Source organism: Watersipora subatra, chromosome 6, assembly GCF_963576615.1.
Source record: "Watersipora subatra chromosome 6, tzWatSuba1.1, whole genome shotgun sequence".
In the NCBI taxonomy this organism is placed as follows: Eukaryota; Metazoa; Bryozoa; class Gymnolaemata; order Cheilostomatida; family Watersiporidae; genus Watersipora; species Watersipora subatra.
In genome coordinates, this window is record NC_088713.1 from 7,846,175 (window position 1) to 7,867,606 (window position 21,432).

At 34.0% G+C, this 21,432-nt stretch overlaps 1 protein-coding gene across 1 annotated transcript in view; it reads right to left on the reverse strand.

Annotated features, from left to right (window-relative positions):
* The window catches only part of LOC137398006 (FK506-binding protein 15-like), a 67,794-nt gene that overhangs the window by 2,669 nt on the left and 43,693 nt on the right, over nt 1–21,432 (reverse strand). The window contains 6 exon segments of the mRNA XM_068084104.1: nt 3,479–3,574; nt 6,160–6,255; nt 10,142–10,234; nt 13,295–13,447; nt 13,667–13,813; nt 16,040–16,176. Coding sequence (XP_067940205.1) covers nt 3,479–3,574; nt 6,160–6,255; nt 10,142–10,234; nt 13,295–13,447; nt 13,667–13,813; nt 16,040–16,176 — 722 coding nt within the window.

Below are 21,432 nucleotides of genomic sequence, written 5' to 3' on the forward strand. Positions count from 1 at the left end.
TTCATTTTTGACATCTTAATGTTCGTATGAATCAAACATTCAATTGATAAAAGAATACATGCTACAACTCCCATTAGTCTGAATATGTTGCCAGCTAAAAGTCAACAAGACATAGCTTATGAAGTGATACATTTTACTCGCTATTTGTCTTAAAGAGAGAATAGATTCTCCCCTACAAGCAAGGTAAGTGAAGTGCCACATACTATAATAGAAATACAATAGCACACAGTGTAAAGAGCCTTCTAGGATAGGTAGTAACTTGCATAGAATGCATAATAGACATAAAGTGAAGTAGCGACATGAATGATTGTAACACACTCTATTTTAATACGTTTGAGAGAAGTTCAAGCAGACAGAACAAAGAAACTTTAAGGAAGAAGTGTCCAAGCAACAGGATTGCTGGCAAATATAACCTTTTTCCACCAAATTACGCAGCAACTCAGAACCTTAGCTGCATGACTTTTCATACAAAACGGATGAGATTTTCTGCCAAAAAACATGTCAGAACATGACAGGTTTTCTGTTCTGAATGTGTTATGAAGATCATTTTATAAATGGTATCTACCATAATATGAATGATTTACTTAACCGAAACTATGTATGTAATAGCATGAAAACAAACCTAACACTCTAGGGTACATTTGAGCTATATATGACAGATAGAGTTATAAGGGTTAGTGTTCAGTTCTAACTAAAATATATAGATAACTAAAGCGGACAAAATATTCCCAGGACCGATATAATTCAATATAGTCAGTCGTCCAACCAATCAGCAATGATCACGCTGTCAATTACTGTCTCTGACCCATGCATTTATTAACGATCTCATTGCATGTCATCTCAGAGCTTAGTGAAATAGACTGCAATCATATTGATGGTAAAAATTAGAAATTTCCAGAATTTTCATTTGTGAAAACATCACATGACCTCAAAAGACAAGCTTCAAGCCATGCATGTGAATAGTTGTTAGACAGAGAGCAGTTTCCCAGGTGGGGGAGTGATAGGAGGGGGCTCTTACTTTTAATCTATTGAGAATTTTGTTGCACTCCTCCCTGCAATCAAAAGGGTGAGAGTGAGTATTTGAGGTTTCAAAAGAATCCATAGAAAAACTAATTGTTTTTATATTTTATTTAGTGTTCACTTCAAAAATAGAATTTTGGTTAATGGAAGCATGATTTTCCTAAATTTAGTGTTTTTGTGATGTTTCGAAAGGATTTGGTATCATAAAAAGCCTCCTGTTTTCATATTGGGATGTTCTATGTGAAACCAATGATATACAGCCCCCCAAGGATAGCCGACGGCTCTCATATGGGGAAGGTTTAATGATGGAGCTCTGTTGGGATGAACCCGAACACGGCACCCGAACAAACAAATATGCTGAATAAAGCCAATTGTGAATTTAAAAATATTATGAACTATAGTAGTTATTTTACTTATCTTTTGAATTCATTTTGTTGTCAAATAAATATAGTATCCCAATATTGTCACCATTATGATCAGTCAGCTGCCATTCGCAATCATTCGTGGTATTAATAGTCACAATCGTAAAATAGCCAAAATTCGGTTTTGTATTTAGATGTTGAGTATGAAAACTACACTGCACAGCTTTGCCTACTGTCCTATCTTATTGGCCAGGTAAAACAATGTGAAAACGATAAAAGACTTTATCATTTTATATTAGGGATGGCAAATTATTAATCAAAAACTAGGAAAAAAAGGCCGTTGTTCAGGTAAATTATATTCAACTTCAAGCATATACTACGACCAATAATAATTTTAAAATTACTAAAAGTAAGCAATTTGAAATGTTTTATTTTGCATGGATCCATTATTTTGGTTAGGTATCACCCCTACATTGTAGAAATTCAAGGTTTGCTATTGTGAACCGCGGGGTCTACTGGCTGATTGAGTTAATGAAATGATAACAGCGAGCCGTGTTTTCCAAAACCTAACAAGGCAACGCGACCGCCCTGCGAGAGTTGTGTTTGCTCTGAAACCCAGGCTAGCACAATCCTAACAGAGCTCCATCATTAAACCCCGCCAATATGATAGCCGTCGGCTATCCTTGGGGGCCATATCATTGGTGAAACTAAACACGACTTGATAGGCAATGTATCAACATTATTTTGTTCAATGTGCAAGCGAAAAATCTGTATTTGCAAATTTTTTCGCCTACAGATTTAGGGAACAAAATTTCATTGTACTGTTAGTACTTTTGCTACAATGGTATCAGCATATGTTGTTTCAAGGTTACACACCCTATGAAAATATTTAACATACAGGTACACACACTGTTAACAATTGTAACTTAGTTTTCAGCATGCAGAGAATCAATATGCTTTGTTGTGCTTGTTGGAAAGAAGACATCAGTGTGTCACCCAGTTTGGTTGTGCATGCCAGTTCTCTTTTTCTTGCCTGTTTGACTATAGTTTTAATTTTTTGTCTTTGATCTATAATTCATGTGATAAATGGTTGTTTCCTTTTTGTTTTCTTTCATGCCATTTTTACATATTATCATAAAATACTTTACAGTACATGCTTTATTCAAGGTATTCAAACTGTCCCTAAAATCCAAGCCATACTGAGTCTCAAGTACGGATCAACGTCGTAAGTCGAATTTATATTTGACAGTTTGAGATCGTCAGTTGATATTAGTTTGTAAAACTTTCAAGATCTAATGATAAAAATAATGAAGAGACTGATGACTTCTTCGAAATACTATAATAAAAATTAAAAGTTTTCAACTACCAACATTTTTCTCATAATAATATTTTGGTTCATTACTTAAAAAAGAAACTTCTGGAAAATCTAGAACAGTCTAGTTGGTACTTTCATCAACTTGAACAAACAAGAAAAGTCGATAGGCTTGCTAAAAAGGATAGTAATTTATCGGGAACTTTCTTAGTTCTGTGTAGACCGGGTATAATTACCACAACTACTAGTACTCTAGTGTGCTGTGAGAGATCGTCAGATAGAGCAAATAAAGTAACGATAGAACACAAATAATAAGTGCGTGCACAACTATTCTGAAATACTGGAAGGTAGTTGATTAGAGAAGATGTTGGAGTGTCTACTAAGCTGAACGTCAGAAGTTCAAATTCTATACAAAGCGATTTTTATCTAACCTCTAAACCTGGCTCTGGACAAACGGACAGACAGACAAAGCCCTTATTGCACAGAAGATTGTGTGATATCAGTTTATAACTTGATCATTTTTTCAGCTTGATCTATTATAGTTACATTATTTTTCTTGCAGCTAAACACTGAAAGCGCTTCATTAAACCGCGACCAGACAGACTATCTTAGTCAATACTACGAAATCAATTCAGTACAAAACATCCACCACATTCAAACTTTTTCAGCCGAGCTAAGAACTACCCTGACACTAGACAAATAGCAAGACCTACCTAAAGGTTAAAGGTCCAAGGTTAAAGGTTAAAATTGACTCATTATAAACCATCCGTAAAAGTCAACTCACCTTAAAAGACGACTGAATGGCTTTATGAATGTCGGCACCCGAGTAATTTTCCTCGGAGTCGAATAGACCAGCGAGAGATGTGAAAGCTGTTCTTGTCTGTAAATATAGCACCAATATCGATTGCCAAGCATTTGCACAACATACGTGGAAGCTAGAACATAAGCTTTAGCTAAAATATCATTGGACAATCAGAACTTCTGATTGGATAACAGGTAAATGAGCTAAAAATATGATTGGACAAGGGGAACTTCTGATTGGATAACAGGTAAATGAGCTAAAATATGATTGGACAAGGAGAACTTCTGATTGGATAACAGGTAAATAAGCTAAAATATGATTGGACAATCAGAACTTCTGATAGCTGTGGATAATCGGATCAAAACAGACAGCTCTCTGTGTCACAAGGTTTATCCCAGTTAGCCGAAATTACATAAAAATCAGCCAAATTCAAACAATTTATATATTTTTAAATGTCTCATAAAACTTGTCAACTAAAATTAGTATTTAAAAATAATGAAAGTTATTTAAGACAAACTTTGAAAATCAATGTGATAAAATTATACCGATAATGTAAAGCTTTTACAAGTATTTTATACGTATTTAAAACTAAAACTTTCATACTGTAATTTTGAAATATGACAGCCCTAAGGTTTTCAGTAAACCCGTAAAGATACACGCATAAAGATACCCTCGCAAAAAGTGATGAGAGATTGGATCCTTGAAACAATTGCAGCCTCGACAGCAGTTGTCTACCCATACAACAAATAGTAGAAAAATATTTCCTGTTATGCTCTCATGCAAGGAATCAATAAGAGCATGTCAATATTGGATAACAGGTAAATAAGCTAAAATATCCGTGGACAATCAGAACTTCTGACTGGATAACAGGTAAATAAGCTAAAATATCCTTGAACAATCAGAACTTCTGATTGGATAACAGGTAAATAAGCTAACATATGATCGGACAAGCAGAACTTCTGATTGGATAACCGGTAAACAAGCTAAAATATGATTGAATAATAGCCACTTAAATCTTCCACTACCGAATTAAATTCTGACCGACGGATTAATCTGACCGAATTGATTCAAACGGATTTTCAAAAAATCGATACACCGCTAGTATTTAAGCTATTTCGCGAGAATCAAAACAGATATCATTCTTTTGTAAAATGCATCTTACTCAGAACAAAATGCTCTACAAGATAGGTATAAATTATTTAATGAATCCCACTCGTAAAACTTCTGACGCTTTCTTTGCGTTGATTGAACAAGGTGCGTTTCTTATTGGCATGACGATAATGATTTGGTTTTCCCGTTTTGAAAGATAATTCGAAATACATTTGTTCAGCCAAAATATTTTTTATTGGTTGCACGTGATTGGCAACAAAGTTGTTTCAACAGAGACAAAGCTTTATTGGTCTAGCTAATGCGTAGGCTTCGTAATGAGAAGAAAAGTGAACCTCTATTGGTAAGCCAATACATCGGCTTACGGTCTGTACTTACATTACCGCGAAAGCCGATACATCGGCTTACGGTAGCAAAAGAGTTAATCTGAAGCACGATTGGACAAAAGGTGCATACGCTAATCTATGATTGGATAGTGAAGATATTAGTTCAGTTGAGTCAAACCAAATGATAGTAAAACATTTTATATATGAATCAGATTATACAGTGAGTCATTAATATTTGATTCTTTATAGAACTAATATTTTATATATAATATAAAATCAGAATTTTTATTTTCTATTTATATAATATACAAAATGAGAAAAAATTAAAATTTGCACGAGGAAACAGAGATACTTGAAATACATTTAATCGCAGTAAAAAATCATATAATGAAATCATATCTATTTGTAGTGACCTCTAGCTTAATATTCTTTACTGTTACTCATACTGTTATTTTTATCTACAGAAATTCTATTTCCAGTCTAGTGTTCTATTTAGCAAAGTATGTTTTCCTCTTACCCATTTTGTTATATATATACATATATATATATACATATATATGTACATACATATATACATGTATATGCTACTGTATGTACATACTATACATATATATATATAATATATGTATATATATAATATATATACATATATGTTATATATACCACTATATATGTATATATATAATATATATATATACATATATGTTATATATACCACTATATATGTATATATAATATATATATATATATGTTTACATGTATACATACACATATGTATATTTAAATATATATATATATATATATACATATGAAACTATAGGTATATATATATACATATATGAAAATATAGGCATACAAAGATATATATTCGAGTATATATATGAATGTGTAAATATATGTACATACCAGTTTATTTGACAATACTATTTCACTGAATCTAATGTTTTACTGTTATACTTACTCCATATCTGATGGCATCCTTTAAAAGGCAATCAAATATATTCAACACCAGATTTCATTTAATTTTATTGTCTTGTCTCATGAAATTTTTCAGGTTATGTATCTGTGAACCAGTCTTATCAAATGATATAGATATACATGTATATCTCCAAAAGATTTGCATATATACTGTATATACAGTCAGTTTTACTAAAATGCCAATTATATATAATATATATATAATATATATTATATTATAAAGAACTTTACAACGCTAAAAACCAGTCTAACCTTTTGTTTTACACCATTGATGGTCTCCTCGAGCTCCTGTACTTGCTCATCATATGTTTCTTTGAGCGACCTTGTATAGTCCTTGAGTTTTTCAAACTACAACAGACGGTTGACAAGTAGGGAGCAGGTTGATGAGAGAGATGGTACCATAGAGTTATCTCCCCCTAGAGTGATAACTGCACGAGCGTTTCCGGTGCCAACAAGGAGCGTTTAGGCCACGCCCCTCTTTTGTGCTAGTCAGTCGTAGTGATTGACTAGATCAATAACATCAGCTATGAGAAGGGTTAAACAAGGATCATGAATTCCAGTTGAGATAGTAATTAATGCTCATATTAAAGAAATGATGATTATAGTTTGTTACTTTAATATATGCTAATTATTTAAAGCAATTCAATACCTACCAGAGATTGCTAAACATATTATGGAAATGTTTACTTTTTTATTTCCATAAACATAAATATTTCCATAATTTTAGGGAAATGGATATGGAAATTTTATTTTACAAGTATGGAAATAGTATGAAAATGGAAATAATATGGAAATGAATTATGGAAATGCTATGGAAATGGAAATAATATGGAAATGGAATTAATATGGAAATGAATTATGGAACTTTTATGGAAATGGATATAATATGGAAATGAATTATGGAAATGGAAATAATATAGAAATGGAAATACTATGGAAATGAAGTAGGGAAATGGAATTAATATGGAAATGAATTATGGAAATGGAAATAATATGGAAATGGAAATAATATGGAAATGAATTATGGAAATGGAATTAATATGGAAATGAATTATGGAAATAGAAATAATATGGAAATGGAAATAATATGGAAATGAGTTATGGAAATGGAATTAATATGGAAATGAATTATGGAAATGGAAATAATATGGAAATGAATTATGGAAATGGAATTAATATGGAAATGAGTTATGGAACTTTTATGGAAATGGAAATAATATGGAAATGAATTATGGAAATGTTATGGAAATAGAAATAATCTGGAAATGAATTATGGAAATGGAAATAATATGGAAATGAATTATGAAAATGGAAATTGTGACATACACGTAATCCCTGATACCTACATGACTTGCCAAGGCACTGAATAGATAGTGAGTGATAGTGAAGGTAATGCAAGCAGTTACTCATAGATAACATACATAGTCATACTGGGGTTGTATTACATTGGTGTGATGGGAAGCTAATCAACTGCCATCAACTATGAGCTGTACTACCCGGTGTTGCCCGAGTAATAAAAAAAGTATTTGGACAGAAAATTTATTTTTATATAACATTTACTATTCTAACTTTTAAACTTCATATCATGAGAAAATATTTTTAAGCAGTTTAAATGAATTAAGAGGAAAAAGAAAACAACTCTAAAGGTTTGCAAGCTTTTTCAAACAACTACAACTTTTAAATTTCATATCATGAAAGAAGTGTTTTGTTGAAATAAATTAGGAAAAAAGATAAAAACTGTAAATGTGTTTAAATGTAAAATAATTAGCAAGTAATGGCTAAATATAATCTGTTTAGCTATGATTACAATGAAAAATTATTTAATAAATAAGGTAATAAAAAAGTCTATTTTATTTTTATATAATTATAGTTAGTAGAATTAAGTATAATTTATTTTTATTTAACATATAACAACATTTACCACTTTAACTTTCAAACTACATATTATAAAAAGTGTTTTGTGTAATTGAAATAAATGAAGAGAAGAGAGAAAATAAAAACAACTGTAAATGTTTTCAAGCTTTTTCAAACAACTACCACTTTTAAACTTCATATCATGAAAGAAGTTTTTTGTTAAAATGAATTAAGAAGAAAAATGAAACTGCAAATTTGTTTAAATGTAAAATAATTAGCTAGTAATGCTAAATATAATCTGTTTAGCTATAATTACAATAAAAAATTATTGTAATCATAGCTAATTTTTATTACTTTATTTAATAAATAAAGTAATTCACAACTACTTTTTATTACTTTATTTAATAAATAAAGTAATAAAAAGTCTATTTTATTTTTAAATAATTATAATTTAGTATAATTAAGTATAATTTATTTTCATCTAACATATAACAACATTTGCCACTCTAACTTTCAAACTTTTTGCTTGCTTACATCAAGCAAAGATGTCCACTAACTAGTGGACATCTTTGCTTCAAGCTAGTCTATGTATTTGATTGATATGTATTGAAATCTAATATTACATGCAAGGGCTGTTTGTGAACTGAGGTGACAATGAATCACTCTATCACCATACAATGTCAATACTTTCAGTTGATGGCAGTCGATTAGCTTCCCATCACACCAATGTAATACAACCCCAGTATGACTATCTATCTTATCTATGAATAACCAATGATATACAGCCCCTCATGTGTGGGGGCTGTATATCATTGGAGTAACTGATTGCATTAACTCACTTACTTAACACCATCTATTCAGTGCCTTTGCAATGCATGTAGGTATTGAATTGCTTTAAATAATAAGCATATATTAGAATAATAAACTATAATCATCATTTTTTTAATATGAGCAATAATTACTATCTTAACTGGAAATTCATGATCATTCTCATGGCTGACGTTATTGTTCTGTCGATCACTACGATTGACTAGCACAAAAAAGGGGCGTGGCCTAAACGCTCCTTGTTGGCACCGGAAACGCTCGTGTTGCTGAATGCACAGTTATCACTCTAGGGGGAGATAACTCTATGGATGGTACTCACACAAGTCATAATACTGATTAGACAAGTCAGATATTGACGAGTTTGAAAGTCGAATAATGTAAAAAGCAAATATGGCGTATAACTGACTTGATCATGACAGATGAATGACAAACGAGTGTCAGAATAATGACGTGTGAGTAAGAAACATATGACAAGTTGATGACATGTGAGAAACAAACAAGTGACAGGTTGATCACATGTGAGTGACAAACAAGTGACAGGTTGATCACATGTGAGTGCCGTACAAGTGACAGGTTGATCACATGTGAGTGACGTACAAGTGACAGGTTGATCACATCTGAGTGACATACAAGTGACAGATTAATAACGTGTGAGTGACGTACAAGTGACAGGTTAGTCACATGTGAGTGACATACAAGTGATAGGTTAATGACATGTGAGTGACATATGACAATTGAACAACGTGTGAGGAACAAACAAGTGACAGGTTGATGACATGTGAGTGACATACAAGTGACAGGTTGATCACGTATGAGTGACATACAAGTGACAGGTTGATCACACGTGGGTGACAAACAAGTGACAGAATAATAACATGTGAGTAACAAACAAGTGACAGGTTGATCACATGTGAGTGACATATACACAGGACAGAATAATAATATGTGAGTGACATACAAGTGACTGGTTGACCACATGTGAGTGACAAACAAGTGACAGAATAATAACATGTGAGTGACAAACAAGTAACAGGTTGATGACATGTAAATACATACAAGTGACAGACTAATAACATGTGAGTGACATACACGTAAACAGATGAAAAATATGGCAAGTGCTAAAAACATAACCGGCAGACAAGATTTCCTAATTTACCTAACTCTTCCATAAAATATATCGGTAGTTGATGAAATCGATTTATTGAATTCATAAAATTAATTTGTTCAGCTTAACTTACACAAGGTCAAATGATTTTTCAAAAACTTTATAAATGAACAAGCTAATGATCTACGAAACGGACAGTAATGAATGCCAATCTAAACAAATCGTTGGAATACCAGCCAATGAAAAAGCAAACACAATGACAACATCATTTAAATTCATTTTGCCCGCATAAAACTTTGCTGACAAAATAAGAAGAAACAGTATGTCATTTTTCCAGACAAAAAACTGCTTGAAAAATTGTTTTAGTCAAATCAAAATCATAAAAAAGCCTTTGGAGCAGAAATCGACCACTAAATAATTTCTTCGATGTTGACAGGAAGGCGCACAAACCTTTTGTTTCCAGACACTCATTTCCTCAAGTTCAGACTGACTGGTATCAAGCTCCTCCTGTTTCTCATCATACATCTCCTTTAGGGCAATCAGCTGTTAACAGAGAAAAACAGCTTTAATGTTCTCAACATTCTCAACATCAAAACTCTGGGAGACACGAGTCAAAGAGACAAACTAGCAAGTATAGATTATTTCAAATACTCATGAGAACATGATCCTTATTAAAACCAGAATACTTGAGACAATATCTTAGTCGATACAGTTGAACCTTGTTAAAGCAGATTAATAGGAGTGTTTTGTGGCCTGGTTTAGCCGATTTGCCTATATATAGGCCCATATAGGAAGGAAACATTACATTAATAAGGCTATTTAATTTATAAATGCCTGCAATACACAAGTCTATCTTGCATTTAGTAATTTTCTAGGTTTTTAGTAAAAATCATTTTATTTATATTTTTATAACTAGCAAATTAGCAGTCTAGATCATTATGTGTAATCACTATACCCATAATTATTTCAAGATGCAGCAAAACGATTAAATGCAGTGGTAGTGTGCTTGAGCTTGAATTTGAAGCTCCGAGTTCGATTCTTGTGAGAGGCAATGTTTTCCTAACACTCATAGTGTGGCTACGGACTAGTGCTGCACGATATCTTTGCATGTACATTTGATTATTTGGTTTCTAAATATATCGAATATCGAAAAATATCGAATATTGGAGTTGTCTTCTTTCGATATATAATGATAAGCTTTAACATGAACAATATGAGATAATATTGGTTAATAAGTGGTTGAAAAACAGGAGTTGTCCCCTCTTTACAATAAGGAGAATGGACAACTCAAGTTTTGCAAAATAAAATAAGCCGATATTTCGATAAAATTTCGGCTTCGACATTCATATCGATTTGAAAACTGACCCAATATAAAATCATCCACTGAAATATATCATCACATCGAATTATATGGCTTTATCGTGCAGCACTACTATGGACAGACACCGCTCTGAGTATACTAAAGACTAGATAAATGTCCGGCGTTGTACGAGTAATAAAAAAGTTTTTGCACAAAAAATTATTTTTAATCAACATATACCACATTTACCAATCTAACTATTAAATGAAGGTGTTTGTTTATTTCTGCATACTGCGTTTATTTCTGGGTAACTCATAACTAAACACATGGACAGACAGACAGAATACAGACAAACACTGAGATTTATATAAATAGATTGCCATCAATTGTTTGAGCGCAACTGCACTTTAAAGTAGCTGCTACACCTAAATTTGTCATCTTATCCGATAAACGGTCTAGCGGAGTCTGTTTTAGCAAGTGTCGAGTGTATCTAGTTTTCTTCCGCAAAAAAAACATACAAAGTTGAAAAGAAGAGAACTGCAGGTCTGAGACAAAAGTAATTTGTTCCAACAGAGCTCAGAAGGAACCAAATCTATAGAAAGCTATTTCTACTGATACACTATATTATAGAGAGCTCCTGATAGCATATGTCATGTCTAAAAAGATTAATTTATCACAGGAAAACACATTTGTTATGTCTCATTGCTTGTATGATACTCTTGCTCAAATATTTCAATCTACATGTATATATATAAATCTCAAAGCCAATCGTTCGGTATGTCAAGCTAAAGCTACTAAAATCTAGGAATGAAAGATACGCTTCGTTCTGAATTTGATCTTGAAACAAGCTGTTTACCCAGCGATAATCTAACCAATTAAGCTGCGTGAGATGCAATGGACTAATTAGGTGATATGAGTCGTTATGTCAGCTAACATACACATAGCACTCTGTATTACGCAACTTCACTAAAGCATGTTCTCATGGCTCCAATTAGTAAGTCTAGCTTACTCAAATTACTCATTGGCAATGAGCCAGGCTAATGGCAAACGACTACATTATCTGTCACTGTTTGTAAGCTGTTTTTAATACTCAACTAGTCTATATATGAATGTTTATTTGTTGGTTTGTCAATCTGTCGTATTTCCAGGTAGAGCGATAAAATTCCCACGAAAATACCGCTTTGCGGTGGATTTAAACTTGGAAACATCGGGTTTTGCAGACAAAAAACCGGTCTACAGAACAGCCTATATATCACATGGCCACCTTGCCATGCTAAGGAATAATTGTGCACACACTTACTACACCTGCCAATATTTCATGGCGATTGGTTAAATACGCACAATTTACGCTGCAGCTAGCTTGCTTGAACTACTAGAAAAATAATTTGGTGCTCAGTCTTCCCCCAAAAATGCTACAAATATATGTATATATAGCAGAAATTTAGTTACCATACTTTTCGGACTATAAAATGCACCCCGATATAAGCACATCTGCTTTATTTTCCATAAAACGGTAATAAAACAATACATAGGCCACACCTTTGTACAGGCCGCAGAACACAGGGCGGTGCTTTTTAACGCGGCAGCAACTTTGCTGTTTAAAACGGAACAATGCCTAACGGCACTGTTTCTTATTAACCAACACTTTTTAACCTAGTGCCTAACGGAACAGTACCGTTAGGCATTGTTTCGTTTTTTCTTTCACCACTAGAGGCGCACTAACCGGAGATTCTGGTCAACGTGCCCTAGCGGTGAAAGAAAAACCGCAGAATAGCCCCACCCTTATACAAGCCACATGGCTCAAATCAACAAAAAAAAGTAGCGGCTAATAGTCTGAAAAGTATGGTAAACTCATAGCACACACAGAAGTAAACAAATGCCTTCATGTAAAAAAGTTAGAGTAATAAATGTTGTGCATGTTGATTAAAAATAAACTTTCTGTAAAAAAGATTTATATTGCTCGTCCAACACGGGGAATTCTTCTAATGATTGAACAATTTTTACGATTATCATCAGGCAAACAGAAGTATTATCATAAATGAAGACAGTCAACCAATACATAAATAAATTATTCAATATTCTTAGATGCGCTGTTGCAACTACTGATCTCTACAAACAGCCAATCCAAATGATTAAGCCTTGACCTCCCAATGAAAATGCGAACGTCTATTGTATAGTGGTTAGGAAAAATGAAGGAGAGCTCAAGACTTCTTTGTTGTATGATTGGTTAAAGAAGTAAAAAGCTGAAACAAGAGTTTCTGGCAGCTCCTGGCTCCATAGAATAGAGTGGGACACGCACATACCTTTTCCTTGAATTTAAGAGCTTGACCACGAATAGCCTCATTTTCTTCCTTCGCTTCACTTAGCTTCTTTTCGTGCTCCTTCTTTGCATTTGCGAGAGCATTGGCCATCTTGGCTTTCCAAGTTACTTCTAACTGTTCTTCAAGATCAGTAGCCTAATAAAAAACACACGTACATCACAAAATAACCCACGTAGTATGTACGTTATCTTCCAACTAATTATCCTGCATACCTGACGGATGAGCACCTGCTTGAACTGTCAGTGTCAAGAAGGACGATGATTGCTTCAATCAAAATCTTTAATCGAGGTACCTTAGTCTAGACAAGCAAACAAACCAGTCTATTAAACAACCAATAGGAATCGGGAAACATACTAGTTTGCTAGATTCTGAACTGTGTTTTTCCCGATACCGCTCCTTCAGAGAGGACAGCTCCTGCTCGTGTTGTTTGTGCAGTTCCAACAACTCTGCCTTGACCCTTTCTCGTTCTTCAAGAATCTTCTGTTTCCTCTCGGTCAATGTCTGTAATAGCAAATATTTCCTGTTCAAAAGAACTCCGAAATATGATAAAAAGAGACTGGACACGCTTCAGGATATTTTTAGTAAATTGTTTTATGTATCAGAGAGCTATAAAATAAATCAAGGGATGATGCAATAGCAGAGTTTCTCAAAGCATTGGCTATGTCAACGGGTAGTGTGAAATATTGCATTTTAAAAGGGTAGAAAATCACTGTCTCAAGTATTTTATTGTCGGTTTAGTAAATTAACTCTAATTTGGAGTTACCCTCTCATATGTATAAACCTATGTTGGAGTTATTCCCTTGTTATGTCCATGTGACCTAGTTTTGGTTACCTCGGACAAGAGAAATTTGTTCTTTGTTTTTTGATCGCGAGTGAAAATTAAAAATAAAACCTTTGTTTAAATAAAACAAATTTACAGTTGTATGCTAATTAAGAACTTTCTGATTACATAAGCAACTTACACATAATTCTGCGATAGGTATGCCATATTGTTTAGGAAAGTACACAAATATACATTAACTTAAATCATTCACTACCTCATTCTGCTAGTAAGCTGAAACATTTCCACCGGTAATAACGTAAGTATTTAATAACGTAAGTATTTAATAACCTAAGTATTTAATAACCTAAGTATTTAATAACGTAAGTATTTAATAACGTAAGTATCTCCATACTGGCATAATGATTTTTTAATTTAAATGATATAAAAAACGCTGGCTGTAAAATAATGGTTTTTTGAAAAGTTCTCTAAAGCTGCCAAAATTTTGAAATAGTGCTGACAAGATGCATTATTTTGCTGCCACAGAACCACTCATTTCGTATACAGCTTGAAAGCATAATTCTTTCATGCGGCTCATAGTGTGACACATTAATTTACATGTATAATAAAAAAAATCGGGGAAATTATGGGAAATGATGGCTTATTACGAATTCTTTTGTCATTTGTTTTAAGCAAAATATTTAAACATAATATTAGAACCAGTCATTTTTGATGTAAAAGTTTTTCAATACTAGAGACTCATGAATTCTTGCATGTAGATGGTCTATGAGCAACTACAAAAGCTTTCTATCCAATAAAAGCATTTAGGTGCAAAGGTCACGACACTTGCTGTTGCTTTGTGTGATGAAACAACAGCAGCAGTTTGTTTGGAACACTTAAACCATAACTGTCACGAACAACTTTTATCGTATTTACTAGGTAAATCAGACACGCTGATTCCGATTTTATAATCAAAATAAAGATTAGGCCACTAACTTTCAGAGTAATGAAAGATTTTTTATAGCGTTTTAATATTGGTCTCAAAAACAACACGATCGGCATAACAAGCTCCGCCCATAAATACATGACGTAACCTAGCTTTTTAGGAACAGAAGTTACGTAGGTATGTTTAGACCGATTTAGAATAATCAAGATGGGTGTTTTAAAATCCATTAATATCTAAATTCAGCCTTAAAAATAATATCAGTCTTTTCAGAAAGGTAGATAAGCTATTTAGCATTGCATATTTAAAAAGCGCGATAACAACGCTAGCTTGTGATAAAACCGCGCTTTTTGAGCTAATTTTTCTCGGCGTCCAGCCCATTTAAACGTCATGTAGCAAGCTGCGAGCAATTTTAAATAGTTTATATCCCTTTCATAAAAAACTGAAATTATTTTACAGGCTGGATTTAGATAATAATGGGTTTTAAGACACCCATCTCTATTATTCTAAATCGGACTAAACATTCCGAACTTCCGTTTCTGAAAAAGCTAGGTTTCGTCACATATTTATGGGCGGAGCTTGTAATGTCAATTGTGTTGTTTTCGAAACGGACATTGAAACGCTTTAAAAAAGCCTAAATGACTTTGAAGGTTAGTGGACTAATCTTTATTTTGAGTACAAAATCAGAATCAGCGTGTCTGATTTACCTAGTAAATACGATAAAAGTTGTTCGTGACAGTTATGGTTTAAGGCTGAATGTACGAAGTATCAGCCAGCGCCATCAGAAATGCTCATGAACAGAGTTTGACAGGCCAGCTTTGTGACCTTAGGTCTACAATCAACCCATCAACAACCCACCCATCCACAACCCACCCATCCACAACCTACCCATCAACAACCCACCAATCCACAACCCACCCATCCACAACCCACCCATCCACAACCCACTCATCCACAACCCACTCATCCACAACCCACCCATCTGCGCCATGCTGACACCCTAAAGTTAATAGAAACACTGCACCTTGTTGAGAGTCGACACTGTTTCCCTGAGTTCTACTAATTCATCATCCTGTAAGCTAAGTTTGCTCTCAACCTCTCGTCTCTTTACTCTTTCTGCCTTTAAACTATCTGCCGTGGCCTTGACCTCCACTTCTTTCTCTACAATGAGTAACCGACGATCTAAATGTCAAGCGGTGACCAGGGGACCAATACTACTGTTCCTAAATCTCACAGATCAAAGTTCTTGGTAGCAAACCTGGGCTATACACTGTAGGTGAGAATATGCAATTCTAAATAGTACTATGCTAGAGTTTTAGTATTGTGTCACAAGTACAACAATGACGCTATTGAGGGTTATCCTCTCAGAAGAAGGCCCCTCCCAACTGACAGAAAGCTAATACTATAATTTGTGCGCTTTCTAAATACAACATACTAGTTATTATGAAAATTCAATACTTAATTGTAAAATATTTTCTTTTTCTTAAAACTAGTTTATAAATAAAGCTATCCAATTATTACAATAGAGTAGCAAATCATAACACTGTTGTTAAAAATGCTGTAAAACCTATTTTCAAACATACCCTAGGACACTTAAGTATTCGCGGCATCTAACTTTCGCGTTTTCGCGGAGTCATCATCACGCGAAAAATTCATGCGCGAAACTAAACTATCATAACGAACTAGCGAAAATTCGAAATTTAATAGCTATGTTCTACACAGGCCTGTATTCACTGGTTGCAAGTTGGGGGGGGCTAATGTTAGACGACTAGTTATGAACATCTGGGGTGTGGAGAAGGAGGGGGGGGGGTGCTGTAAGCTCCCAACAGGTTTCTCTTATGTAGGGCCTCAGCCGGGCCTCTCACGTGAAGTTTTAAAAAATTTTATTGGCAAGTATCAACATTTTTCTATTTTTTGAGATTTGCTTTGTTTTAGCTGATGTGACTGACAAAACGTTTTAAAATTAAAACAGGCAAAACTTGTATGCAATTAAAAAGCTCAGAAAGAAGACATCTTTTTCTTTTAAGCGTTTTAACAAAGATCATTTTTGCCGATTTTATTTCAAGTTCATTAAGTAGGATATGGGCAAGCAGATGTTTGTTAAAACTTGATATTTTGCAAACCTTTATAAAAGTCGTTAACAAGAATATTTTGCCGCTGATGAAGATAATAATGACGCCTAAGAACTACTAAAAGTTGATGTTTGTATCTATGGCTTCGAATAAAGTGATATTCTACAGCGATAAAAACCTTTCTATAGCCGTTGGACTATGAAATTCCTAAAAAGTTGGGGCGTCTTAGCCGGCCAGCTGTCCAAGGGAATACGGCCCTGTAGTTCATTGATATCCACAACAAAATCGTGATATTAGAAATGCAGATAATTTTGTGTGTGATTGAGCTCATTGGGAAATTTCTAGTAAATTCGTTAATACACTGAATGAGCAGCATGGCAAAGCAAATTAAGATAACAAGTTTTTTTGGAAAAGCCAAGACAAACGAAGAAGATGATGATATCAGTTTAGTCACCGAATTTGTAACTGATGAGGATGAAAGTCTGGTAGGTGAAGTCATACAATTAAATAATACTTATTGTAGTGATGAATTTTACTGCCAACCAAAAACGATAACAACCCTCACCAGTTCCAACCATGTTATACAGTTCTGGTTGTGATGTTGGTTGTTATCTATTTTCTTTTTTATGAGACATGTACTGTATTTGATTTTTTTTAAATTTGAAATATTGTGAACTCAAAACGTGCCATGGCCATCGCTTGCTATAAATACTTGAGATCTAATATTGGTACCATATCGGTCACGACGGAAAGGACCGAGACGTCATTGATAGTCCAAGAAACAAATGACAGCAAGCGATCACGTTGAATTATCGATTTCTGCCATACATTTATACCTGCGGGTTACAAATACAAACTAGTCGCAAATATAAAAACTTTTTTACTAGAGGACCGGACCTGAGGAATCTAATTTGTTTGTTCCACTGTATTTATTTTCACATCACTATATTTTCGCACTCATCAGAGCTGCGAAATTAAGTTGCAGCGAAATTTTACTCTGTGTGCTACTCACGAAACTAAATACTAGCGAAATATAAGTGTCCTAGGGTAGCAACTTGAAAATTCTCTAGACACGATAAAATAATCTCAGCAGGTCAAGCCATGGTGACTTGGGCCACATACAATGTAGATAGAGCTGAAGTTTACCAAGGACATAGAACAACTATCCATAGACATAGAAATGCAGCAATTCATAAACTTAAAACTGCAGCTATCCATAAACATAGGAGAACAGATATCCATGGAATAGGAGTACAGCTCTCCACACACAGACAGTGTATTACACTTGGAGACAGTCATAGAGCACGACTGCGTATAAAAATAAGGCTAAAGCTTTCCATAGACATCAGTATACCACTCTACTTAAAAATATAATTTCACCTGCTCATAGATGCGGTATAACAGCTTTACACAAGCATAACATAACCGAAGGCAACGGCTCTCTACATATAGAGACCATTGCTTTAGTCTAATTATACTAATATAAGATGGCAGTGAGATGTTGTTAGAAGGTTGCCATGCCAACAGCAGGCTGCATGCATGATTGACATCAAACTAAAAAGAGCAGATATTATGACTAGTGAGTGGGTGTATGTGAGGCATAATCCAACCTGGGTGTATATTATTAGCTATTCACCGTGACCTTGTCAACAACCGACTGTTCTCACGCGTATGTATGTCACTTGCCGTTATCGTTTACCGTATTATCATATGTACTCATATACACCGACTACCGTTGTACAACTAGTGGACAAGACCATAAATTGAATGTACTGTGCAAAATTATGATACCACTTCCGATGTTGAGTTGTTTGTAGAGTTCTATAGGAGCTTCCAACCTCCAACTTACCCTATTGTCAAAATAATGTATATATCAATGAGTGCAGACTTTTGTTCTCTATACAATGGTATCGAATAAATTTTTCGCTAAACCATTTAACTAAATCTAATTAACAGATTAGTGGCACCAGATTAAAGTAAGACAGATCTAATAAAAGCTGAATGCGATTAATTAAATTAAAAATATTGATTAATTTATTTTCATATTTTATTCAAATGTTTATGATATTACGATATAACAATAAGATATTAATTTACCAACCATTCAAGTTAATGTTGCTATGGGTAATAACATGCCATTTAAAAAGTACAAAGTGTGATAAGTTGACTACCTAAAAGTATTTGCGTCTATGTACAATGCACATAGTTGCACCTTATACCATTCTCTTCGGTACAATATTCTGAGTCTGTTGACATACATAGTGTAAGGACTAAGTGGAAATTTGAGGCTGTAACAGTGAGCAAAATAGAGACATTTCATGATTTTTGGAAACATTGAGGGCGGTCTCATAATTTTAGACAGCACTGTAGGTATTTGTAGATACGTACATACGCGTAAGCATCAATGTAAACCTGCTCTCCAGATGCTAAACAAATACTTTCTGTACCAAACGTAGGTCTCAGATGTATGACAATTAGTTTTTGTTAATAATCTCGGATTTGTTCCTATTTTGTTTAAGTGGCATGTGACAAAACAGACAGCTCTCTGTGTCACAAGGTTTATTAAAGTTAGCCAAAATTACATGAAAATTTGCCAAATTCGAACAATTTATATATTTTTGAAATGTTTCATAAAACTTGTCAAGTAAAATTAGTATTTAAAAATGATAAAAGTTATTTAAGACAAACTTTGAAAATCAATGTGATAAAATTATACCAATAATGTAAAGCTTTTACAAGTATTTTATACGTATTTAAAACTAAAACTTTCATACTGTAATTTTAAAATATGACAGCGTTAAGGTTTTCGGTACACTCATAAAGATAGACAGACAGACTCATAAAGACACTGGTAAAAATACACTCGTAAGAGCACCCTCATAAAAAGTGATGAGAGATTGGATGCTCGAAACAACTGCAGCCTCGACAGCAGTTGTCTACCCATACAACAAATAGTAGAAAAATATTTCCTGTTATGCTCTCATGCAAGGAATCAATAAGAGCATGTCAATATTACTAGCTAGTAATTACTAGTGGTACCTAAAGCCACCTACCGTTATATTAGCCAATACCAGATAACCATAGAACTAAGGCTATAATTCCTTTTGAGAATGCAAAAATTGGCCAATTTAGTGTGTTAGAAACACACTAAGATTTATCTTTAGGAAGATTCTAGAACTACAGGTATAGAAGAATTACTATAAACCCTTTCTCGATATGTATAATAGCATAAGTTAGTAAAAAGTCATCTTTTTTTATTGTGCATTAAAGTCATGGTATTAGCTTAAAGCTCCTAAAGTTATTACAGTGTGAGTTGTAGGAAGGTAAAGCCAAGTGGAGACAAAGACAAAAAGCTAGGCATATTAAAGGCAGTGCATTTGATATGCGTGTCATACTGTCAGGGGAGACACACCAGATAACATCCTGCTGAGAGATGGAAGGTAAGAAGGTGGGAAACATCAAACAAAGAGAAGGAATAAAGTTAAGAATTATAAACTGAGGGTTGTAAAAAACTAACTACGATAGAGTAAGAACCAAAATAACGTGAGGTTAGCAAAGAGGTATCTACCAAAATGAAGAGTATTATGTTGAGGAACAAAGCCATAAATATACCATAAACAGAAGCACTTCTTTCTAGATGACTAGTGCAAATAGGCATAAAAAAATCACCTTCAATAGTACCGCAATAAAAATGGCATAAACAGGCTTATTGTCAGTGCGCAGGCAAACCATCTTAACTATACTATATTAGTGCGGAGTACATATTCCTGAGCAATTAAGTTTATGTAATGATGTCAAGGTTTTCTGGAAACGTGAGAGGCTGGCAACATTGCCGAAGCTGTCAGTACACATCAAATAACAGATTGGGTTACTTAGAATATCACTGTAGGTGATGAACTTTCCAGTCAGCGCAGTAAAAACAATCAAGGCAGCAATAATAAAGGGAAGCATTGGTGCATTTTGACTGAGACGTTTTGCTTGAAGGTAAAGAATCCAGTCAATTCGTCTATGGTGACAGTAAAGAGCCGATTCGATACAATTCTTAACAATCAGATGGGCGGAATCAATTCAATACTACAGCGAGTAAAAGATACCGGAGATTCAATTCAATTAATTTGTGAGTTGAGCCCTAAAGCCTGGTTCCCATATATGCAGCAAAGCACCGGCGGTAATATCGCGCAGCAAAACACTTGCGGTGCTCGGCGCAGTTTAATGTTCACATAAAGCCACATCGTTAATAATATCGTAAACATAATTGCGTAATCAAATAAAATTTTCGCTCGCCATGCCGTTCCTATAATGGTGACCTTTACCCGTACAATACATTTCGGGAATGTTTTGCCTG